The 24,520-nt window shown below is 41.1% G+C and overlaps 3 protein-coding genes across 5 annotated transcripts; all 3 read left to right on the top strand.

Moving 5' to 3' along the window:
• The first annotated feature begins 1,317 nt into the window (after nt 1–1,317).
• LOC133281878 (keratin, type I cytoskeletal 20-like) lies at nt 1,318–6,778 on the top strand. Its single transcript, XM_061477746.1, has 8 exons — nt 1,318–3,295; nt 4,051–4,133; nt 4,281–4,437; nt 4,706–4,867; nt 4,950–5,075; nt 5,231–5,451; nt 5,799–5,839; nt 6,323–6,778. The coding sequence occupies exons 1-8, from the start codon at nt 2,873–2,875 to the stop codon at nt 6,418–6,420; spliced, it is 1,311 nt and encodes a 436-aa protein (XP_061333730.1). The 5' UTR covers nt 1,318–2,872; the 3' UTR covers nt 6,421–6,778.
• A 1,738-nt stretch (nt 6,779–8,516) lies between these two features.
• LOC133281877 (keratin, type I cytoskeletal 12-like) lies at nt 8,517–12,615 on the top strand. The gene is made up of 8 exons (XM_061477745.1): nt 8,517–9,467; nt 9,778–9,860; nt 10,090–10,246; nt 10,512–10,673; nt 10,770–10,895; nt 11,266–11,483; nt 11,819–11,901; nt 12,124–12,615. Exons 1-8 carry the CDS (start codon nt 8,778–8,780, stop codon nt 12,219–12,221), a joined length of 1,617 nt encoding a protein of 538 aa, XP_061333729.1. The 5' UTR covers nt 8,517–8,777; the 3' UTR covers nt 12,222–12,615.
• Nucleotides 12,616–15,554: 2,939 nt separating this feature from the next.
• Nucleotides 15,555–22,853, top strand: KRT222 (keratin 222). Of its 3 annotated transcripts, none has more exons than XM_061477748.1 (6): nt 15,555–15,788; nt 17,084–17,212; nt 17,901–18,121; nt 19,091–19,167; nt 19,332–19,437; nt 20,549–22,853. In XM_061477748.1, the coding sequence occupies exons 1-6, from the start codon at nt 15,759–15,761 to the stop codon at nt 20,760–20,762; spliced, it is 777 nt and encodes a 258-aa protein (XP_061333732.1). In that variant the 5' UTR covers nt 15,555–15,758; the 3' UTR covers nt 20,763–22,853. The 3 variants fall into 3 exon arrangements, with proteins under 3 accessions (XP_061333732.1, XP_061333731.1, XP_061333735.1); XM_061477747.1 differs by having other exon boundaries at nt 15,555–15,870; nt 17,091–17,212; XM_061477751.1 differs by having other exon boundaries at nt 15,619–15,870.
• Nucleotides 22,854–24,520: the final 1,667 nt, after the last annotated feature.

Genomic DNA, 24,520 nt, shown 5'->3' with positions numbered 1-24,520 from the left:
AACGGCATGCACATATTATCATAACCCTTCAAGACTTATTTTTGCTGCTCTCCAAGACACAGTAAACTTATGTCTCACAGGTGATATTTCAATTGATTACTGTTGCCATGAATGTTTTATCAGTACACACAAACCATTCACCAAGCACGTCACTGACAGGAAGTGTTATTACACATGGTCAGGGGTTGTCCTCTGCAGAGCATGCACAACCCAGTTGTGAGTTGGAAACTGTGCTGCTGAACTAAAGCACCAGCAAAGGGTTAACGGCACTTCTTCAGCACTGACCAAAACTGCAGACACCAGACGTTTTTAGATTGCTCAACATCGATTTGAATAACTTACTGTTACAACCAATATCATTTAAAAACAGTAACAGGAAGGCAGCCCATGTTCTTGCAGATAATACCTGGGCATAGTCCATCCTCCAATGGAGCTGGTGGCTGCTCCCAAGGATGGAGCTGTGAGGAGCCGCTTGCCCTCAGCCCACCTGGGCCTTACCTTGCTCCCAACTACTGGCACAGGTACAGCCCCTGGTGTGCACTCCTACAGTCACCAGTGATTTATACAACCCGTCACAATATTCCATGAAAAAAAACTATTGAAATAAGAAAACAAACCAGGAGCAAAGCCCACCTCTAGCGTGAATGATGCCTATCCTGGTCTTCATAATATTCTTACAAATATTCTGGCTCATTTTTTAGAACAGATGCATCCGCAAAATGTTAAGTCCAGAGAAACTGTCACTTAACAATTTGGAGAACGCTAAGAAAATTCAGCGCAATAACCTGGGTGTCTGCACAACACGAGATCCGTGTTTCCAGTTGCATTCACCTGGAGCACTTTTGCTTAATAGTCAAGAGAACTATGGAAGGAAAATAATTGTTGAAGTTTCAGCTTGACCTAAAGTACCAGATCCAGAACACAAGGCAAACGCCTGCCCTAATCCTGATTCCGTTTCAATTCAGATCACTGTACTGGTGAAGTTAGAACAAAGTTTAAGGAATGTTTAAGTATCAGTGAATTTTACTTCTCTGTCAATCTAAACTGTATTTTCATGCTAGTCTTACATTTCTAAATAGTATCCAGCTTCTGTATATTTCAAGCATCTGCACTAAGGTACCAACACACACAGATGGCTTTTGCTATTCAAACTTCACAGTTGCTTCTCTATACGGAGCTGAGATAGCTGTGAATACACAGATTAGGAATTTGACCCACACACAAAAGCCAATCTTGACCTGTTTGCATTTCTAGGCAAACATGAACATTGATAACCTTTGCTATTTGCTCACAAAAAATAAAAAAATAATTTAAAAAAATGGAACTTTCAAGTGGTATTTTTAGGAAAAATACCATCCAGGTAACATGGAATGTAATTTTACTAAGTATTAAAAAGACAAAGAAGAATGTTTACTTTATCATGAAACACTGCCAGAGATGTAGGCAGTGAAATGCAGAGCCAAGAGACGCAACTGCAGCAAGATCTCTTGCTGTATTCCTCTTGAAGCTCTAGAGGTATAAACTCTGCCCTACTAACACGACCAATTCTTACTCAGTCTGAGTATTTTTAATGAACCAAAGATTGAGTTTCTATAGTGACAGGCCAAATGATATGACTAGTGTACTTTGGTTTCAACTGTCATAAATGTTTTTCATTACCAGTTACACCCAAAGAAGTTCAAGGTCCACAGACAATCCACAGCATCCTGCTGCAGTAAAGTCCTGCCCTGAATCCTAATCACTTTGGCCTGGCAGATGCCTGTTCTCAGAAGAACCAAGTACAACAGCTTCACTCTTTGCCTTAATATCCCAGGTTAGGTGTTCTCAGAAACCTGAGGATGCTTCCAGTATACAGTTTAATGCCTCCAAAGCTTAGTATCTCACCAATTTCCTTGCCCCGAGGTTGAACAGCAGCTGTGCTCACCAGTACAAGCAATATGTGTTCATTGTTCTACCTGATATTAATGATACACTGAAGTACTGGCAGTGCAATGGAAACTTGTTCTGCTCTAACTTGGGCTTCCAGGAGGGCTGGTAGTCATTATGCTGAAAGCTTGATCTCAACGCCTCCTATTGCTCTGTGGCCCTCAGTGGCTCATACGTGAATTAAAGTGGGCAGTGAAGATTTTAACTACTCCTGTTCTTATTACTTTATCTATAGACAAAGCAATAATCTCTCTGCTTAATTTCAACTGTATTGAAAGCCAGAGTTCATCTGGTAACAGTTTTCTGATACTAAATGAATGCATATTCAATGCAAGCCAACTACAGCATTCACCTTCCAATTACAGTTTGAATAGTGGCTTGTGCCTGCTAGAAAATGAATTAAAGTGGTAGGTACAGATGCCTCCATTCTAGTAATTTATACACTGTCCTAGGCTATCCTGAGGCCCAAACTGTTTCTTACTCAACAGAAATATATTCTTAATTGCACATATAAATATTTTAAGTCTCTTGTCACATATAGTCAACTCTCATTTTGATTTCATACACCGCAGATGGGTGTAAGAATCAGCTTGTTTGTTCAAAAGGACTACAGAGGGTATGGCTGCAGGTACACTGTTATAAATGATTCAACAGTTTATTTGTGCTTTATCTGTTATTCCAAATGATAACAAAGCAAGCCAAACTACCTGGGGAGCTCTTCTCAAACACAGAGAACAGCTGAAAACCCCGGTACTTCATATGGAGTGTGGGGGCAATAGACTGCGCTGACACCGGTTGCATTGTGTGTCAACAGAGGTGGGGTTTGTAACTATTGTGCTTCCTCTTTGCAACACAGTATAAAGGTTTACAGAGCACACACTGCTCTTCACTGCAGCTGCTCTCTGTGCTGACTGAGCTGTTCCAGTTCAGAAGACAAAGAACCCCAATGGCGTTCTCTACCAGAAGCTCCCAGTGGGGTACAAGCAGCCGCTATCAGCCCCCAGCACCCAGCATCAGTGGGTTGACCTCCCGGCAAACAACCATCCAAAGGATTCAGGCACCCAGTGTCTATGGGGGGGCTGGCGGCTATGGCACCCGTATAGCCAGCAGCACCAGCTACGGGCAAGGCTTCGGGGGAAACTTCCAGCTGAATATTAGTGACAATGATGTGCTGCTCACCGGCAATGAGAAATCAACAATGCAAAACCTAAATGACCGTTTGGCTTCGTACCTGGAAAAGGTGCGCTCGCTAGAAAGGGCGAACTCCCAGATTGAAAAGCAGATCAAGGAGTGGTATGAGAAGAACACCACAGACATAAGGCATGACTACAGCTCATACTTCAAAACCATTGAAGAGCTCCAGAATAAGGTAAGATATCACACAGCCATCCTTAAATCAATGAATTACAGTTATTAGATAAATAATAATCTACTGTAGAGAATGTACGTTCCCAAACTGCAGCTCTCTCAACTATGAAAAACAAATGCTTTACTTTGCTCAGATACAAATTAGTGTCAGATTTTACATAATCCATAATATCAGATACATGCCTGCAGATGTGAGCAATCTCATACAGGGAAATTCTTTGAATGGAAATGAACTAATTGTATTTGCCTTGTGGGATTTACATATTTAAATCTAGTTTAGCACCTGTCAATTCCGAAGTGGGGTTTTTTAGAAAAGAATGCCAAAGGCTCAGAAAAAAGGAGAGCTCACTACTTGAAATAGTGAATTCCTGCTATAAACAATGAAATACCCCCACAGGAAGTCAGACTGTGATTCCAATGAATCAGACTTTGTCAGACTGTGTTTCCAAAGAACTTCCTTAAATCTTCCCCTTGCACCTTTCACCAGTTCCTTTTCCTATCCTTTGAAGGTAGACCCCTTCCAAAAACCAGTTCATCCCAACCGTTTTATATACCTATTTATGACAGGATAATTTGTCTTTTAGAGAACCCTAATTCCTTCTATGTACTTCAGAGGGAACTCAGCTTAAACCTAGAGGACTAACAGACAGCTAAAGTTAAGCGAGATGAAGACCAAATGCAGTATTTATTTCCAGAAATGGATCAAGTGTGCATTTATGTGCAAAGATTCATCGCTTTTCATCCACCCCTTTTCAGATTGCTGCCGCACAACTGGAAAATGCAAGGCTTGTTCTGGAGATTGATAATGCCAAACTGGCTGCTGATGATTTTAGACTGAAGTAAGTTCCATGATCATTTCATAAATTCTTTCATGCTTCTCTTATTCATGAAAAAGAAAAAACTTACAGGGAAGGGTGCAGTAGCTACTGATTCATTTACACCAACAGCTGCATTTTCATGTTGACAAAACAAGCCTTATTTTACAGGTATGAGAATGAGCTCTTGCTCAGGCAAAGCGTCGAGAGTGACATTAACGGCCTGCTACGCGTCCGTGATGACTTGACTTTGACAATATCTGACTTGGAGTCCCAGATTGAAAGGATGAATGAAGAACTGATTTTCCTTAAGAAGAACCATGAGGAGGTGAGGACAGCTGAACACTGTCAGGGAGACATGTGTTTTAAGCGCATGAATAAGGTCAGACTCACTAGGAACAGGAAAATCTTCCCAGTTAATCTGAAGGAATAGTACATTTATGGTGGAATTCAGCTTCAGATTAGCACATCAAAATGTACGTACCTATTCAAATAGTATACCTGTGAATGGACCTATGACACTATTATAATCAGCTTCCAAAATTCGGATAGAAAGTTCCCTGTGGCTTATGCTAATACAACCCTCCTTGCTGCAGGATGTTGACAGACTGCGCAAACAAGTGGGGGGCTCAGTTAACGTAGAGGTGGATGCTGCTCCAGGCATAGATCTCGCAACTATGATGGAAAACATGAGAAAGCAATATGAAGAAATGGCAGAAAAGAACCGTCAAGAAGCCAAAGAACGGTTTGAAAAGCAGGTAAGGTCGATTACCTACACATCAGCAAGAGCCCCAGCCATGTCTAGGTGTGGTTTGCAGTCCCTCTGGTTTTGCATTTCAGACAGAAGAACTGAACCAGGAAGTAGCGATCAACTTTGAACAGCTGCAAGCCCAGAGGAGAGAGGTCACTGACCGGAGACAGATCTTCCAGGGGCTGGAGCTGGAACTACAGTCCCAGCTTAACATGGTAAATGGCAGAGTTTACTTGAAATAAGTACTGTGTTTAGTAGACTGCTACATGGGTAAATATAGAAACCAAGAGGCTTTTCAATCCAAATGTTATGTTAACACAAAAATGTATCCTCTTGAATAATACATCTCTGTTCTCTCCCTGGGCTGTAGAAAAAGGCTTTAGAAGACACTCTGGCTGAAACTGAAGCACGTTACAGTTATCAGCTAGCCCAAATACAAGAAACAGTTGCCAATTTAGAGGCCCAACTGAGGCAGCTCCGAGCTGACATGGAGGGGCAGAATAACGAGTACAGCGTACTGCTGGACATCAAGACTCGCCTGGAAATGGAGATCGCCACGTACCGCCGGCTGCTGGAAGGAGAGGACATCGGGTGAGGAAACACTCGCACTTTGCTTATCGCTTTAGGTTCATGGGACAGCAAAGAACACTGCAAACACTGTCTGCAGTCCCGGACAGTGGAAGTGTGAACCTGTTCTGGCTATATCTGCATGAGCTGAAGTCACAGCACTGCAGAAAGAAGCCTGCACATTAAGTTCACCTATAGCTTATACTTAAACTTAGCAAGTTTAACAGAGAAAGCTCATTTAAACACCTGGTTAAATGTCTTGATGAAAGGATATTACCTGTCCTGATCAAACACACAGGATGTGTACAAGGAGGTTTCTGCAGTATGCTAGGTGCCATCTATTTATATTTTTTAATTTATTATTTGAACAGACATTTCCAAGTGGATGTATCTACAGCAGAGGCTGAGAAAGGTATGTTACACCAACTTCCTTATCTTTTAATGGCTGCCTGTTGAAATGCTATGGAACTAAGTAGCCTGATATAAATAAAACAAGACAGTTTCAGAGCAAACAATCAACCAGTGGAACCAGTGGAATCAACCACGAACTGATAAACTACAGGGATTACAGAAATCCAGGTTAACAGCAAACATACCCATTCCAGGGTAAGACAATTCCTAGGTTTTAGGCCTACAGCTCTGTGCTAAACAAGCAAAACTATCAGGAGGGATAGAGAGATATTCAACACAGTGTCCACTACAGTATTTTGGGTTACACAGAGGATGCTCAGAGGAAGAGCATTCATGTTGTAGGTACCTCAAAAGGTGACTTCACTGTACCTGCGCACTGAAAAGGTGCCTTTATCTATTTTCTCATTGCTGGGATTATTACAGCTATGTTATTCTGTCAATGGAGACTGCATTGCATTAATTCTCTGTTCAAATTCATTACCAGAATCAAGTAAAATTAAGAAGATCAAGACAATCGTTGAAGAGGTGGTTGATGGCAAGGTGGTCTCCTCTCAGGTCAAGGAGTTTGAGGAGAAAATGTAAATGGCACCAGCAGAAAGGAGATGGCCTTGGAACGTCACGGAGCTGATATCAAAACTAAAAGACAGACCTGTATAAAGAATCCAATGCAATTCTCCCTAAAAAACAGAAGGGTTGAAAAGCCAAACTATGACATCTCAATTTCTTTTTTTTTTGTGTGTGTGTGGGAGTGTTAATAAAAATCAGTAAGTTACAAAGTACAAGATTTTGGGTTTACTTACATAGTGACTAAATACATTGATAAAAACAAATCAGCATGCTCTCAGTGTGTACCTGCTTCTAAGAAAGAGAAAAACTGAGGTATTAGGTTTTTAGTTACATTTAAAAATCTGCTCAGTAAAAACTAGAAAGTCAAATGCCTTCTAGCAGGGGTTTACCAGAGCTTTTCAAATCATCTAAATAGACTTCACAAAAATACCAACACAACACTCACTGGTGGAGTTCCAAAGCACCGAAGATGGTAAGAGTCATAAGATGAAAACACGGGACAGAATCTACTGCTGTGCTAAGCAAACTGGAGACTGTCACAGGCTCGGCTCTATGTACGAGGAGAACTTTTCCCTTGTGTTTTCACACAGCTCACTTCATCAACCGGTGCCTTGAGTTTTCTCACACTTTCAACATACGGATAAATGAGAAGTTTTTAGAAGAGAGCTGCTATTTCTGAAACCTTGATGGACACCCCCTCAAACCAAAAGGAATTTACCAGATAGAGATGATACACTAAGATGCTAGTTTAATTGTGACCCAAAGTTTAGCAATCTGTTTTTTTCTTATGTACCAGCACATACAGATTTGTTTTTAAAAAATGCATTCAAACGTTGATTCAGTGCCTTTTTTCTGTACTTGAACTACCATTCAAATGTAATGCAGCTTCACTTCAGTAAAAACTGATTTTTAAATAACCACAAAGTGTCAATTTGCATTTCTTAATACATTAAAATGAAATAAAGAAATTGAAAAACCTATTTATTGTTTTTCAGTCTCTGTGAATGTTCATATCCCCAGGGACTAGAGCAAGCACCGGTATTTTACCAATAAGACTGTTTTTGTCTTCCAGTTCAGCAGTGAAAGGACCTCGGTTCACCAACTCGGTTCAACCTTCCCTCCACACCTGCAGGTCCCCTATCCCCTGCGGGCAGGCTCCTGATGCCTCACCCAGCTCCTCACTCCAAGGACTCCACACTTTCCTCTTGACAACATAAACACAAAACCCTTTCCTTTGAAATCTCACCTGCCCAGTGTGTTATTTACCGTACAGAAACACCTGCCAAAGGAAATAATGCTTTGCTTTCACTCTCATGAGTCACTGATACCGGGCTATCAATTTACTTCTACATAAATGCTTTACTTAAACCTTTGATCTACTGCTCATAATGCATTTCTGCCCAAAAAAGCACCCATGCTCTGGATGGGGATGAACTGAAATGAAAACAGTTCAGTTAACAAATGCATTGATATAATTAAGCCGGGACAATGAAAAAGCAATTCTCTGTTTACCAAAATAACTTCAAACAAAAGGTATATTGGTTCTGAAGGGTTTCCATGCCTAAACCCTCACCCAGAAGAGCTGTATTTGAGCTTTAGATTTATATTATAAAAAGCACAAAATACAGAAACAATTTGCCTGAGTTTGGGATCACGACAAACTATTCAGAAGGAACAATGGGAAGTTCCCAGCTCAGAAGTGTGAACCGTTAGTACAGGCTCTGCATATTACACAGAGACATATCCATGATGAAAGGTTTAGTGCAGAAAACACAAATTAACTTGGGTATAATCACGTCTATTTTTGTTTTCATATTGATGATCAACCTGCAGACCACATGCCTTATCACACACTTCTGCTCATCACTTTTCTCCCTTCTTATCAAACATTCAGGGAGCACCAATGTGGCAGAGATTCATGCCAGAAACGTATTATGACTAGAAAAGCATTTCTGACATGCACACTGGCAAGGATGATATGAAAGGGATCACACCACTGGCTTAATCTTACTCCTGGAATAATAGCCCCAAACCAAGAAAGTAATGAATATGTAACGCCAAAGACATTACTTAGAAAGGCTTTAAATGCGAAAATTTTACCCTCCATTGCACATGGCAGAACATGATCATGGTATCTTTGCTCTCCTCCACCCATTTCCCCTCACACAGCAAACACCTGGAGGGCATCAGACTTCCACTCCCATTGGCAATTTAGAATGTCACATATCATTTAGTTTGGTCAGGACACATTAAACTGACTTCCCCTCCAAGTGAGGAGTGGGAGAGAGAAAGAATTCAAGCTCTTCCTAAAAGGCGGGGACTACTCCTGAAACACCCACTGCCTTCCTGTATAAAGGTCCAAGTGCTCTCCAATGCGCCCTGCTCCACACCGTGTGCTTCACCCAGCAGAGCAGAGCACCTCAAGCACCATGGCCCTTTCTGTGCGCACAAGCGGTGCATCCCGGCAGTTCTCTTCTCGGAGCGGACTTGGCGGGGGATCTCTGCGGATGTCTGGTTCTAGTGGTGGAGCAGGCTTCGGTGGCAGCGGGCTTGGGTTTGGTGGTGGAGCTGGTGGAGGTTTTGGTGGTGGAGCTGGTGGAGGTTTTGGTGCTGCTTCTATGCTTGGCTCAGGCTCTGGCTTCAGTGGGGGGTTTGCGAGTAGCTCAGGTGGAGGCTTTGGGAGCAGCTTAAGCAGCGGCTTTGGTGGAGGCTTTGGTAGTGGTTTAGGTGGTAGCTATGCCAGTGGCTTAGGCAGTGCTTTTGGTGGGGCGTTAGGAAGTGGCTTTGGTAGTGGCTCAGGAACTGGTTTTGGAGGGGGGTTTGGTGGTGCTGGTGCTGGGGATGGTGGCCTTCTTTCTGGCTCAAAGAAAGAAACGATGCAGAACCTCAATGATCGCCTGGCTGCTTATCTGGACAAAGTACGATCTCTGGAGGACGCCAATACTGAGTTGGAGCGCAAAATCCGCGAGTGGTATGAGAAGAGTGGCCCTGGCACTGGTACCCCTGGATCTGGGAATGATTACAGTAAATATTATCCTATCATTGAAGAGCTCCGAAACAAGGTAGCAAAGCCATGTACTTAACGTATCCTTACATTTGTAATTCAACTAATAATAGCTTGGATAGACATAATAAATTCCTTTCAGAAACCAAGAGGAACTTTATTCTACAGTACCAAATTTGTAATCATCTCTATCATAATGCAGGGGTATTGTGCAGAAGGAGAAGGCAGTGATGGAATCCAGGTCTACAAACTCTTGTAGATCCCAAAGTCTAAACGTGTGTTTAGCATGGCAGTTGTGTAAAAAGCTACCCTGAGCTGCAAGGTCATTGGGCTAGAGAAGCATTCCCTGAACATTCTTTGTATTCCAGATCATTAATGCAACTATTGACAATGCAAGAATCATTCTGCAGGTCGATAATGCCAGACTGGCTGCTGATGATTTCAGACTCAAGTAAGCGTGTCTTAATATTACAAAAACTTACTAATATTTTAAGGAAATCATTATTTTGTATTTAGAAATCTTTTTTCCTCGTAGAATACTTTCACATAACTCTTAAACAATATTGTAATAATTACATGTATTAAAATTTCATGTTAAAAGCTATAGAAGTAAATAGCAATACTTTGCATTTGACCTCATTAACCACATAAAAAGTCATATTTAATTGCTGTGCTTCCAGGTATGAAAATGAGGTGGCTTTTCGCCAGAGCGTGGAAGCCGACATCAATGGTCTGCGCAGAGTTCTTGACGAGCTGACCTTGACAAGAGCCGATCTGGAGATGCAGATTGAAAGCCTGAATGAAGAACTGGCTTATCTCAAGAAGAACCATGAAGAGGTACTTTCTTTTTCTTTGTGATTGTAACAAGCCAGATGGAATTGTGAAATAGCAAATTATTCCCTTATTTATGCCAGTGGGAATACCCTGGTTTCCTTATTTCTTTTGTTTGCTGCTCCTTTGGTGTTAGTACTAAGTCAAATACGCACACAACCTTCAGAATCTTGTTGAAACAGAATTGTATCACATATATCTCTTTACATATATTTTTGGTAGAACTATTATCTTAGTAACATAAACTTTTTGTTATTTTTAATCTCTCCAGGAGCTCCAGGGCATCCAAAGCAGTGCATTTGGCCAAGTCAGCGTTGAAATGGATGCTGCTCCAGGAACTGACCTGACCAAGCTTTTGAATGACATGCGGGGACAGTATGAAGTCATCGCAGAGCAAAATCGTAAAGAGGCTGAAGCATGGTTCAATGAAAAAGTAACCACCAGAGATAGCAAACCCAGTGAAATGTATGTCCAAATGAGCTAAAGATTTGAAACACTAAAATTACACTGTTCTTCCTTGTCGTTTCAGAGCGGGGAGCTGAAAAGGGAAATCTCCACCAACACTGAGCAGCTTCAGTCAGGAAAGAGTGAGATCACAGATCTAAAACGGACTCTCCAGAGCTTGGAAATTGAATTACAATCTCAGCTTGCCATGGTATGTTCTAAGGAAGCTGCTAGCTAGAGAGAGTACACGTTCCATCTTCAAAGGTGTCAGATCTTACACTCTTCTATAGGATTTAAGATTTGTATTTATTTCCTATTAAAGCCTGCATTCTTTTAGTTCTTGAATAGCAGTAGTATCTGTAATTGGATTTCAAGTAGCATGCTATAAAGCAGATGAACTTTTATGTTCATATTCAGTGAAGCAGCAAAGGCAAGTTTTCAAATTGATATTTCAAGGGAAAAAAAGACTCCAAAATCTCTAAGTAATGGGACTGTGCTGCTCCCATTAAACTACTGCTATTGCTTTTGTCTTTGTAAAGAATTTGTTTTCCTCAAAGATTATTTAATATCCTCCTACACAGAAAAAATCCCTTGAAGACACTTTAGCAGAAACAGAAGGAGGTTACTGTGCCCAGCTTTCACAAATGCAGCTTCAGATTGGGAACCTGGAGTCTCAGCTGTTCCAGGTCCGGGCTGATATGGAGCGCCAGAACGCAGAGTATCAACAACTCCTGGACATCAAGAGTCGCCTGGAAATGGAGATTGAAACCTATCGCCGCTTGCTGGATGGCGAGTTTGTGTAAGTAACTCCTTTACATTAAATCACAGAAACACAGAATTGGGTTGGAAGGGACCTTCAAAGGTCATCTAGGCCAACTCCTTACAGATGCCATTTATCCATTATATTTCCTGCAGCAATATCCTTTCAGGACAAAAAAGGTAAACCCAGGGGGCACATTCACCAAAAGACAATAAAGCACATCCAATGCTTCTGAAACGACACAGATGCCCTCTGACTGGGGAGAATGAACCATTCTGCTCAGTATTTGAAAAAAAACCACCAGTGCCAACGTGAAAATCTCTCCTGACCTGACAAACCTGCTGCAGTACTGTGTGTCTCTGTTTCACTTTCAGGAACTCAGGACAGGGAGTTACATTTGAAAGCTCATCCTTGACAGGGTGCAAATCTCAAACTCAATCACTGGATTCTTCTCAGGGTAGGTAGAACTTGATTAAATTAAACTGTTTCTAAAGTCATTCAAATAAATAAAATAATATGCTATTCCGTTTAAGTACATGAGAGAGTTTGTGGTAACAAGAAGCCACTTTGAAAGAAAAACTGTAACTGTTCATGTATGTGTGCTGCTCTGGTTTAGCATCTTTCACACTTTGAAAAATACCTTGAAAAATACCTGTTTTATTTTCTTTATGATGTTTAGATCCTACCAAAACTAGAAAGATCAAGACAATTGTCGAAGAGGTGGTAGATGGAAAAGTTGTTGCATCCCATGTTAAGGAAGTTGAAGAGAAGGTATAAGGCACAATCTGCTACTGCAAAAGATCCATTCACTCCACGACTTTGCAAAGACAAAATGGATACATGATTTTGTTCTTATGTATGAAGTGATAAAAAATAGTTGGCTTTTTACTAAGATTCTTTCATATAACACAAAGCCTGCAGCACTTTCATTCTTAGCCACCACGCAATGTATTTTCTGCTTCAGCCTATTGGTGTGACCTGTTGTATTTTCACAGTGCTCTTTAAATATATCATCGATTCTTTGCTTAATAACGACATATGGAGCACACATCAGACATTTAATGAGATGGGCTTTTTAATCATTTTTACCAATTAATATACAAAATAATTTTGCTATTCTAACCTCATTTTCCAGATTTCTTGACTAATAAAAAGGACGCAACAAGCTTTAGTAGATTAGTCTCCCTTTATTTTTCACTTTGGACTGCTGCCCCTGTTCTGTATTTCCCATTCCACTGGGTATCTTGCTTGACCCCACCATGTGTGTAATACAGCACTCCCCAAGAATTTAAAGAAATTAATCCAGTGCTAGAATAAAGAAACCTTGCTTAAATGTGGGACTAAAGGCATGAACCAGCTTGAGAGGTTTCGCAATAGACCAGGCAGACGAGAGGGGATGGTGGGTTTCCATGTCCCCGGGTGCCACCTGGTGGGAGCACAACGTGATCTCAGGAACCCTGATGGACTTCCGGATGACCAATTCAACCAACCACGCGAAAGAATCACACCCAAAACAGAACTATGAACCAAAATACAATTCCCTTACAACGTACACGTGAGCCTTTGTTCTTAACCCAAAATGGCGATTTTTGTGTGATTCTCAGGCAAGACAAGTTCCTGTGGCCTCTGACATGCAGATTGCAGTCTCTCTACAATACAAACGTTTTGCACATTCTACCACATTCCTTAAAGGCTTGACCCAAAGCAGAGGTTTAATGGGAGCACAGTTTTCATGCTGTGCTTCCATTCTGCCTTTTGTAAACCCCACTGCTGGCAAGTTTTCTGCTTCTTGATGCAAACCAATAAAAACCAAAGTCATCAAGACAACAATCAAAGAACAACTTCACAGCAATCCCAGTTGCAATCCCAGAGTACAATTAGAGAGGAATTTTAAGATTAGAGACTGAAGGACATTCTTTCTCTTCCTAAAACAGGACAGTATTCATCATGTTTCTTTTCTACCCATATTTTTTTTCCCCTATGTGAAAAACCTGAAGCCGTATCATCTTCCCCCTTATTGACAGCATCTCCATTTTGAGGAGAAAAACATGTCCCTTTTATTGTCTTCTTCCAAAGACATTTATACTTTCAGAAATACGAAATAAAGTACATACCTCAAGGACCATGACTGTGATTGCCGTAAAATCATGATTCCCTATACCATTCAATATAGATTTCCACTGAATAATCTTGTAGTTTATTTACACATGCATTAATCCCAAATTTAACATCTGGAGTGCAGATTCCATGCGTGTAAAACCCAGAAACCACTCAAGCTCATCTTGTGAGAAAGCAACAACAGTGAACGAAAGCACCTTGCAATCACTATTGCATTATCAAACTGTACCACAGGATCCAAACAACTCTTGTGTCTGAACTCTAAAGTTAACTAAAATCCAACATCTATAACAAAATATGAACATTGAAGTAGCTAAAATTCAAAATTACATCAATACCAATAAAGATGGATGCTTGCACCCACCTACCTTCAAGATCTCATCGCCAGAGGTTCTCTTTACACCTGAAAAAAAAAAGATGGAAAAAGAAAGCATTAGAGATAATGTCTTTTTAAGAAAGCTTTTAAAAATTGTATCAACTGGCAAATGTTTGGCTCCTGGTAATGTGAAACTTCAGCCATAGATGTTTGTTGATGCATAAAGTTTGGTTTCTGGGACCAAATCCAACATCCCTGCAGACCTCCATACTGTATTTCTGACTTTAGCCTTTCTGGCCTCACTGCTGGCCACTGGGCAACCTTGACTCTGCCTGCTGGAAAGTACATGTTCTTAGTCCCAGAGAGCTGAAAGCAAACCTTAAACAATCGCTACTGCGATGCAAAGATAAAAGAAGATTCTAAATTACATTTCAAGTTCTTAGTTGCTTAAATACATGGGCTCTTCCTACTATTTATACTGTCCTAAGTTATAATATCTTACATTGGTTTGATGGATTCCTGATGGTTTTGTGACTGTTCTCATAACACCAAAGAAAAACACTGTCAATATTTTAGTTAAGCCACTTATAGAAAAGATAGTGACCAACAAAAGATTCTCATCTCAGTCCAGGTCAGCTGAAAAACAGGCAGCTAAGAAAAATAAAATCAGAACACAGGATCCTTTCACATGGGCCAGCAGACAGAGCCAAGGACAAGGAATCCTTATGCACACAAGGAAACTTTCCAGTGGTACAATACTTTGACTTCTAAAAAGACAAGCATCTTGTAAAAGGTTACTGCCTTTTTTTGTCTAATTTCACTGATGTATATTCTTATTTGGAGCCTAAAACGCAATCTGTCTAGTGATACTGAAATCTGGAGGGGTTTTTATTAAGTATCTGGTATTGCACATTCCTAAAAACAACGACAAATAGGTGAGAGCTGTTCTTAGCAAACAAGGTCGCTGGGATCAGGCAGCAGCTACAGTGAGCCAGGAAATGAGGAGTAATTCACGGAAAATACAGTACAGCAGACAGCCTCCACTCTTGTCCTCCTTGGTAGCTGCAAGGAAAGGTACAAGATTTTACACTGCCTGCACACTCTGTGAGCTGAGCACTGTCTGTCCATGGCAGGGGTCTGTGAATCGCCCCTCAGACAGAACCCTGGCACTTCTGGCAGCAGTTAGCGCTGGCTAGAAGCACTGATTCACCAGATCTTTGCACAGGCCAGAAAAGGAGCCAAACCCCTTGGCAATGCTGATTCCTCTCCCTCTTTGTGTCCTGCCTGTAAACCACTGAAAGGCTGGGTTAGAGGATGTCCAGGAGCCCAGCTCTTTTTCCACTCCTCAGCCCTGGATCAGGTCACCCAAGGTTTGCCCCCACTGAGTCTCAAAACCCCTCAAGGATGGAAATCCTGTAACATTCCCAGTAACGTGCTCAGTGGTGCACAACTGCCCAGTGAAGGCCAGTCCAACGGCACTGTCACCAGCACTGGGGTACTGCTGGGAAGCTGCTCCCTTCCCTTTTGCGGCTGCACTTTCACGCTGCACAGCTGTAATTTTGTCCTTTGCTTTGTCTCTCTTAACCTCGTATTTGTAAGGTTATAAAACCCCCCAGTTAGAGTACAACAAAAGACATCGCATATGTTCATTTCGGCCATCATTTATCAATCCCGCTGCAGAAGTTACAGCCCTTGGCTTTCTCGAAGCTGCGTGTAGAAGGGAGTGAGAACCCCCGGCCCCCCCGGCGCTCCCCGAAAGCCCGGCTCTGCCGCTTTAAGACCCGCCACGGGCGGGGAGGCCCGGGCAGCGGCGGGGGGGAGCGGAGCTGCCCCGGCGGCTCCCGGCGAGGGGGACTCGCTCCCTCCCCACCGGGGATCAGATGAAAGCCATCACCTCAGCGAGGACCCAGGTAATGCCTCCACACAGCCATACAACCTCCAGAGCAAGGAGCCGTCCCCGCTCTGTACAGTTCCTCCCTCAGCCTCTCGGAGGTACAGTATTTCCTTTTCAATGCAGCATATTGCCGGGGAAGGGTTGTGATTTTACTGCAGTAAGATGTGAACTAGAAGCCAGGGATGCAGATTTTGCTCAGGGTATGAAATTCACACTGAACGAGTGCCATGTAATTCATCTGGCTGGTTTTCTGTACCTGCAGCAGGGATAGTGTTGTGATTTAAAAAATGATGACATATGCTGTAGCATGGTAACCTCTAGCTCCATGGAGGTATCCCAGAGGAAGAGAACCGTGCACATCAAAGGCAATGTGGAGAATTCATGTATATACAACTTACTGGTTTTAGCACCTATATTAAAGCAAACAGTACCCATTCAGGGAACACTATTTTATAGTGTTCACAGTAAAACTGTGTTATACTCCTTGGCAAATAGTCTGATCTTTCATGCAGACTGATTCAATGTTATCAACACACAATGCTGCTATTACAGATTTACATACAAAACACCTTTAAAACCCAACTGAACTTGGAAATAAAACAGCCAAACACTTTTTGGCCATCAAGCATTAAGAAATTCAGGGTGAAAAATAGGTATTATATCACCTTGTTTTACTTCTTGGGTATTGCAGAAATCCTGGAGGTTTATTTTAATCCCAGGCCTGGCTGCTGCTGCAGTCAGGGTGAGCCCCACAGCAATGCAATGGCTGTAAACTAGACAGCTAAACCAGGTTTGTATTTGCGTTTAGTACAAAGCAGCCAATGTGTATTCATATGATCTTGTCACATCAGTTCTGCAGTACCCAGGCAAAAAAGGGTAAGCAAAGAATATCCAGTGTTCACTTGTGGATTAGCCAAATCTAGATTCTTCACCAAAACAATGGCATGGTAAAAACACAGCACATCAGTATGTTATAGGGGTAAAATAAACTTAATCTACTTGTCTTGTAAAACCTGAACTAAAGAGTTGATGGCATTGTAAGAACCTACATAAAGCAGTAAAATATGCAGAAGAGCATGTTTTGTTTCAAGTGCTTATGGCATCTTCACCGCTTGCAGTAAAACTCAGAATTGACAATCTCAAACCTCATCGATGACGAGGTCAGGCAAAACCACGATCATGCAAGCACCCCGAACGGCTCCTGCTCTATAAAGCTGTTCTTTCCAACTAAATATTGTTATGTGTCTATTTTATTTTCATTATTTGAATGTATTTTTTAATATTTTCATCTGTCTTTTGTACCTGCTGTAGACAGAAGAAGCTACAATTAAAAGAATGGACAAAGATGCAGAAGCATTAAAGGCAGCCCGAGCAGAACTCTGTGAAGCGAGGCGGCAGTGGCACCACATGCAGATCGAGATCGAATCTCTCCACGCTGTGGTAAGCATCATAACATGAAACTTGAAATCTGAAAAAATGCCTCTTTTCTCTTGGTGTAAACTACATCACAATTCAGTTTCTGTAACAATCATGTCCACTATACTGCAGAAACAGAATACACACAGAAACACGCAGCTTTGGGGTGTACTTTCAGCTTGTCACACAGAGCCTGAACTAGCAACAACCCAGTTGTATGTTCATGTACCACAGGACAGACACGTGTTTGCATGTTTTCGTGCCAGCCAAACACAGGTTTGCATGATGCGCGGTTCTCAAGCTCCCAATCACTCTGCCTAACCAATTCACACCAGGTTTAGAACTAGTTTTGAATATGTGGGCCATATCTATCCATTCATGATAAAGTATGGCAGCAATTTATTGAATTCAGTAATACAAGACCACACAGGCTGCCCAGGTTTCACACAGTGCTCACAGGAATATTGTTTTAATCATACAGGTAAAACCAAAACTGGAACAACAGCAGTCCGCATTTACTGTTTTTCATCCAATTTTATTACAGATTTTACTGGAAAATATCTCAGTAAAAGTATTCTCTTGAAAGGTTTACTCCTTTTCCTACAGAATATTCTTAGAAATTGATGTAAAAATACACAGATTGCTAAAGAAAAGTCCATACAGCATCTTTACACATATAAATCTTAAAATTTTAAAGAGTTAAATTTCACAGGAAAGGGGTTTGGAACGTTCGCTGCGTGCCACAGAGCAGCAGTACCATATGCAACTACAAAACTTGGAATCTGAGGTTGAATGCTTGGAGAAAGAGCTACTGGAAATGAGAAGAGGTATTGAGAAACAGCTTCAGGCACACGAAATTCTCCTGAACACCAGGATGAAGCTGGAGGAAGAAATAGCAACATATCGCAGTCTGCTGGAGCAAGAAGAGAACAGGTACTGTTCAGAGGAAAAGTACTCTAACTGATCTTCCATTTCAGAACTTCTCATTGAACTAATCAGCAGAACTGTAAATACATGAATCAATCATCACAAAACTACCCTATAAAATCCTTTAAAATGGCTTCGTTGTTGCTTTCACACTTCCTGGCACTCAGAGCACCTCCACAGTGCACTGCAGGTAACAGCGCACTCAGTGCATCCTGACTCGAGGCACTGCACGCTGCTGTACACTTTGTAGCCCATGAGCTGCCTGCTGTGGGCTCTGTTTGCCTCAGAGTATTGATGAAGCAAGTCCACACACATGAAGTGCTGGGACAGGAGTTCCTGTTTCTTCACGTGACACATGGGAGTTCATACTACTCAGCATCACTCAAAGCATGTGAAGGCACACATCAGGATCTGCCTCCTAGTGCCATTTTGCTTTGGTGGTAACTCCTCCTGCCTGCCCTTTCCCCAGAGCACACATACCGCTGTTTCAGAAGGGAGACACAAGAGAGGCAGCAATGTAGATATAAGCAACAAGGAGGATAGGGAAAAGGCAAAATGCTTAAAATAGAGCATTTCACATTCAGCACTAGAATCTTAACAAAATGAGACACACAATTCTGAATCTTTCAGTCCTTCCCACAGCAAATGGAGAGTTTCAGTCCAGGAACCTCACTCACACTTTTGCCTAAGAAGATTCCAAGCAGGGCAGTCAGTTTCAAATGTAATGCTTACAACTGTGAAAATACACACAACTCAGTACCAATACTAACAAATAATTTTTCCTAGCACACAACAAACTAAAAACTGTCACTTTCTTCAACTCTCTACTCAGAATGAGAAATCCCAACAAAGAGTTACATCACTCAAACACAACTTCTTGGGGCTCTCACATTTTTCATAGCAATTCATATGACAAGCATTGGGTTAAAATCACTCACTATTATTAGGAGATTGTCATGATTTTTCTTTCTGCAGGTTTCGCTGCTGTACAGCTGAGCAGAAGGATGACAAAAAGCCCACCACCAGCAAGACTGCCTTTACGCTGCCTGCAAGTGAGTTTTTAGACACTTGCCCCTTAAGGAATTATGGCCCTAAAGGAAGTTACTCACTGCTGACAAATGATGGGATATTCCAACAGGATCTTCTTCCAATGCAGCAGGACAAAAAACACCTCTAGGTCCTGTGGCCTGCCCAGTGTATCTATGATTTTTTACAGGTGGTGTAAAGAAGCATGAAACTGAGAAGGTGGAAGTGCTGACAAAACAAGCAATCCTAGATGGAAACATTACAAAGGGAAGCGCTGAAGCTCATGGCACTGTACAGTAAGATAAACATGAGTTTAACAGAATAACAACAATGTAAATGGTGGGCAGTAGCTCTGACCTGTCCTTTACTTAGTATGTTATCACACCATACAGCCAAGAAGCTCTAGAAGAACAGTGATTGCTCTTGAAGGTGTATTGAACAGCATGTTTTAACAATACATTAAATTTTAAAGTTCTTTTTATTGGCATTTACTTCCTAAGTTAACAATATCATGATGATGCTTCCGAGCTGTAATTTCTATTTCTGCTAAGAATGAAACTATAATAATTCATGTAGTTAAGGCTAAAAGCAAAAGAGCCCAGACCATGTTTGCAAAGTCCCTCTGGGGCATGTTTATGCACATGAATTCAGGCTTGGCTGCTCTGACTTGCTATTTGGAAACTCCTACTTTTCACCAGCTACCAAACGAGGAACAGAGAACTTGGCTCCTAAGCAGCATGTGAAGGGCTGTTACTATGTGTTATTCACCTTAAATTACTTTAATAGTTTGCCTCATAAGTTTTTTTTCCCCTGCTGCTCTTTAAGCTCTTGGGCAGACTTGCGTTTAACGTTACATTTAAAGCTAACTATGGTGTCCTGTGTCACCAACGCTTAACTGTGATCAGCTGCTGAAAACATGCAGAAATTCAGATTAAAATTAATGCCAGCATGCACACTCCCAGCCCATTCTCATACGTCAGCTTTGATCACCTTAGTTAGATTTGCAGATTTTAATGTACATCTGCATTCTGAGGTTTGGATCTGAACTACATTTTTCTCCTCCCTATTTTGAAGGCTTTCAGATGCACGAATTCTGCCCACTATTGAGCTTGGATTCCAAACTTTCTCCTTGGAAACAAACTGCCTGATGTGTTTGGAGCAGTGGGTTTGTATCCATGTCTACTTAAAAGTACAAACCCAAGAATATAATGAACCCTCAGCCTTTATTTGGCTTTTCTGGAGAGTGAACCTGTGGAAAAAAAAAACTAAACAAAAAAAACAAAAATTCCAGAGTCTCGGTACCCATCTAAAATAACCTGACACTTCATTATGCAGTTTCAGCAGCCCTGAAGATGGAGAATTCATATTGTTTAAAGGATCATAAATACATTTGCTCTGTTGTTTCAGGACAGAAAAAGTGGATGAAGTCATTAAAGAATGGGAAGGTTCCTTCTTTAAGGACAACCCTCGCTTAAGGAAAAAGTCTGTTTCATTGCGCTTTGATCTCCACCTGGCAGCAACGGATGAAGGATGTTTACACACTAAAAAGAAAACTCTCCCCGACATTGAAGTCAGGCTGGTAATGAGGAGATCTTGCAGTATTCCTTCCATCAAACCTTAACTGATAGCAGATTAACCCAAAGTTCATTTCCAACAGGCTCTGGAAATATAGATGGACTTACACAGCCTGTATCCTGCTACAACCACAAATCTTACTAAGTACTTTGATTAATACAATAAAACCATACAAGTCTTTTAAAAGAAAGGGAGAAGAGCAAGCGAGTTGAGATTCCAAGAAGCCTAACTTCTACTAGTTTTATACTCCGGGTGCAGCAGTTCAGAGGAGGCCACAAGGATGATCAGGGGCTGGAGCACCTCCCGTATGAAGACAGGCTGACAAAGTTGGGGCTGTTCAGCCTGGAAAAGAGAAGCTGCATGGAGACCTCAGAGCAGCTTCCAGTATCTAAACAGAGCCTACAAGGATGCTGGAAAGGAACTTCATCAGGAACTGTAGTGATAGGACAAGGAGTGATGGGTTTAAACTTGAACAGGGGAAGTTCAGGTTAGATCTAAGGAAGAAGCTCTTCCCTGTGAGGGTGGTGAGGTGCTGGCACAGGGTGCCCAGAGAAGCTGTGGCTGCCCCATCCCTGGCAGTGCTCAAGGCCAGGGTGGACAAAGCCTTGGGAGATATGGTCTAGAGTGAGGCATCCCTGCCCATGGCAGGGAGTGGAACTCGATGATCTTAAGGTCCTTTCCAACCCAAACCATTCTATGATTCTGCGATTATTGTGGTTTTGTAGAATTTCACCAAATATTGCAAAAATTAAACTGCAACTTTACACTTTAATATATTCTGCCTTTGTAAAAGAGAACTTGTTTTCTCTTTCTGGAAATGAGAAATACATATTTCATTCTCTTAATTATTCAATATTGCCTACATAGAATGACTGATGAATCCTTGTAATGATTTATATCACAACTGTCATACTTCTTGAAATATATGTTAAAATAACACTTTCTAACAGCATAAATGACATAAAAATATGCTCTTAAAGGAATTTTCTTTTAGAAGTGGCTGGTATTTTTAAACTGATTTTTAAGGCAACAACTGAGCTAAAATGTCTTTCCATTACATGATTATACACATATTTTTAAAAGCATTGTTACAAACCAACAACATTTGAGCCATATTGCTCCGCTGGGTTTGAAGCAGCAATTTCCACTGAAAATCAGCCAGTCTCTTCTGTGTCCACACGTATCTGTACAACTTTCTCAGCCATACCAAGTCAAATTCTCCTCTTTAATTATGCAAATATAAGGAGACAACCCATCATTTCAATGCTATTTAATTAATTTTGTTTCTTATAACAACAAATTCCTCTTCTGACAGATATTATATGTCAGTTTTGCTCTTGATCTTGCACATGTAACAAGTCACTATTATGCCAGAGTACAACTAGTATTCCTTCAAATTAAATGGACAAAATAAGGGCTGCATATTCAAAGTAAAATTCTACCATACCCAGTGAGTGTCCTCCGCTCCTACACAAAGCGGCAAATACAAAGTACAGTAGATGATCTGGCATCCGTACACAGAAAAAACAGAAATGCAAACTCAGACGTATTTCTTTATAATGTTTTGTGCCAAATTTCCAACAAAAATTCAAACAAAATTGTATTCGGAATGATTGTTTATATGGATTTTGAAGAGGCATGGATGTCACCAACTCACCCAACTCACTGAGATTGAAGGGGCTTAGAATCTAGAGAGACCACATAATGGATTTGCTGGATTCACAGCAGCATGCGAGAGATTAATTAAAGTGACAGTATTTGCCTTAGTACTCATGGCATGTGTTACAAACACTGATACTACAAATTTCTTCAGTGATAATTTATGCTTCTGTCTTTTGTTAATGATAAGAACAATGTATTTCTATTTTCAACAGTTCTAGATCTGCTGTATGAAGCTGACTGTTTATCATTAACCTTAATACTGATCTGGTGTTATTAATACTTGAGTAATTGGCATCCTGAATGTATTCGCCTGCTCTAGTATTTTAACTATGCAGCTTTTTTTTGTGCTTATACTCTGTACGTTTTACAGGACTTGAATTTAAACTAAGTTTTAATTGCTTTAAGGCACTTTAAACAGGGATACAAATTTACCAAAGTAAATGATAGTCCTACAATAAAAAAGTATTAAAATTGAGTTTGCCCATGCATATTGTGTTTTAATTTGCATACCTTAAAGGGAAAGAAGTAACAGAGAAATATAAAATAAAGGCCGTAGATAAGAAAATCTAGCACTGCAACCAAGCTTTTTCTAAGCTCTCCTCTACAATTAGGAAGACTCAAATTCCCTAAGAATCTTTATCATAACATGTGAGTGTCCTGCTACCAAAAGTACTCTTTTCCTGTAAATCCCATAACCCTGACTACATCTCAAGTCCTCTGCAAGAAGAAAGTATTCACAGTAACACTCACCCTGATCTTAGCTCACTTTAAAGCTGAATTAAAATAATATAGCACTGAAGCTTGATAATATGTCACGGAATTCTTGGGTTCTGTCCTGCCAATTCAATTCAGAGCAGCTGAGCTATTACCATCTCATACCTCCAGACGTCTGGCATGAAAGCGAGTTTCACTGTCTCAACCTACTTTCCAATCAATGTATGGCCTCATTACAAAGCTGTTGTAATTAAAACAGCTGGAGAAGAGCCAGTTATTTCCAGCCCCCTGGTTCATATGATGCAGTATAAACACTCACATTAAATCCATGAAACTACTCGTTATATAGAGTTTTTAAAACTCAGGCAAAATCTCTCCCTATCACAACATGGAAAGCAGGCAAACAGCAAAGCACAAAAAAACCAACCACAAAACAAAGGAAGGAATACTCTGCTGGCTTTGAAAGCACACCGAATGATTCAGAACCTTTAGCATGGAAAGTGAGCGTCAGTAGCGTAATTGAAAACCATGTTTCAACAAGCTGTGCAAATTTAGAGTGCATTTTAACACTATCAACACCACCACCTTATCAATAAACTAGAGATTAGTGTGGGAAGCAGTCAAAACCAGGTGGTAAACCAGTTCTTTTTCAGCTCTTAATAAGTATTTTCTCACCTTTTCTTCACAAATATTCTGCCAGGGTGAAACTGGTCGACTGAAGGTGGGTTGGCTGCATGAGGAATTTCTTTGATTCTTATCTTAATTGTCACACATTCTTCTACTGCATACCAACAAGTTCCCATTGTGGCCACAGACACCGCACTGAAAGCAGGCAGAGCTCTTGTCTCTTTACTTGTCAGTTTAGGAGGAAATTCTTTCCTGTGAGGGTGCTGAGGCACTGGAATGGGCTGCCCAGGGAGGTTGTGAATGCTCCATCCCTGGCAGTGTTCAAGACCAGGTTGGACGAGGCCTTGGGTGAGATGGTTTAGTGTGAGGTGTCCCTGCCCATGGCAGGAGGGTTGGAACTAGATGATCTTAAAGTCCTTTCCAACCCTAACTATTCTATGATTCTATTTAAAAAATTGAAGGAAACTGGGCTAAAAGAACTGCTGGGATCAAGGAGAAATGGGCCTAACTTGCAGCAATGGGGTATCATTTCAGGTAGTTTTTCTTCATCTTTTACCATCCTTTTGGGTTAAGTAGGGATCACCCATTTGAGCCGTATCAGTCATATGACCACATTTCAATGCCAAACATTACTTTTTTTTATACTTAATTCAGTCACTTGCATGATTTTCACTGAGGTCTGAAACTCTTCACCTTCCTCACGTGGTGTTCTGCAGTTTGGATTTGCAAGCTTTTTGACCACTCCATGCAAGACCTTCACAAGCTTCTGCCAGGAGCTGGTCTGGATAACCCCACTGCTCC

This window comes from Pezoporus flaviventris, unplaced genomic scaffold (assembly GCF_033815535.1).
Source record: "Pezoporus flaviventris isolate CSIRO_AGI_PZ_B2104156 unplaced genomic scaffold, CSIRO_AGI_Pfla_v1 ptg000107l, whole genome shotgun sequence".
Lineage (NCBI taxonomy): Eukaryota > Metazoa > Chordata > Aves > Psittaciformes > Psittacidae > Pezoporus > Pezoporus flaviventris.
This window is presented reverse-complemented; position numbering and strand designations above follow the sequence as displayed.

Excerpts from the sequence above, each read along its gene's own strand:
- KRT222 (XM_061477747.1), top strand. The coding sequence starts at position 15,759 with ATGAAAGCCATCACCTCAGCGAGGACCCAGGTAATGCCTCCACACAGC. Across the intron at positions 15,871-17,090 it reads CCTCCCTCAGCCTCTCGGAG|AAGCTACAATTAAAAGAATG; the intron begins GTACAGTATTTC and ends TGTAGACAGAAG. Across the intron at positions 19,438-20,548 it reads GAAGCTCATGGCACTGTACA|GACAGAAAAAGTGGATGAAG; the intron begins GTAAGATAAACA and ends CTGTTGTTTCAG.
- LOC133281877 (XM_061477745.1), top strand. The coding sequence starts at position 8,778 with ATGCGCCCTGCTCCACACCGTGTGCTTCACCCAGCAGAGCAGAGCACC. Across the intron at positions 10,674-10,769 it reads AAGCATGGTTCAATGAAAAA|AGCGGGGAGCTGAAAAGGGA; the intron begins GTAACCACCAGA and ends TTGTCGTTTCAG. Across the intron at positions 10,896-11,265 it reads TACAATCTCAGCTTGCCATG|AAAAAATCCCTTGAAGACAC; the intron begins GTATGTTCTAAG and ends CCTCCTACACAG.
- LOC133281878 (XM_061477746.1), top strand. The coding sequence starts at position 2,873 with ATGGCGTTCTCTACCAGAAGCTCCCAGTGGGGTACAAGCAGCCGCTAT. Across the intron at positions 4,868-4,949 it reads AAGAACGGTTTGAAAAGCAG|ACAGAAGAACTGAACCAGGA; the intron begins GTAAGGTCGATT and ends TTTGCATTTCAG. Across the intron at positions 5,840-6,322 it reads TACAGCAGAGGCTGAGAAAG|AATCAAGTAAAATTAAGAAG; the intron begins GTATGTTACACC and ends ATTCATTACCAG.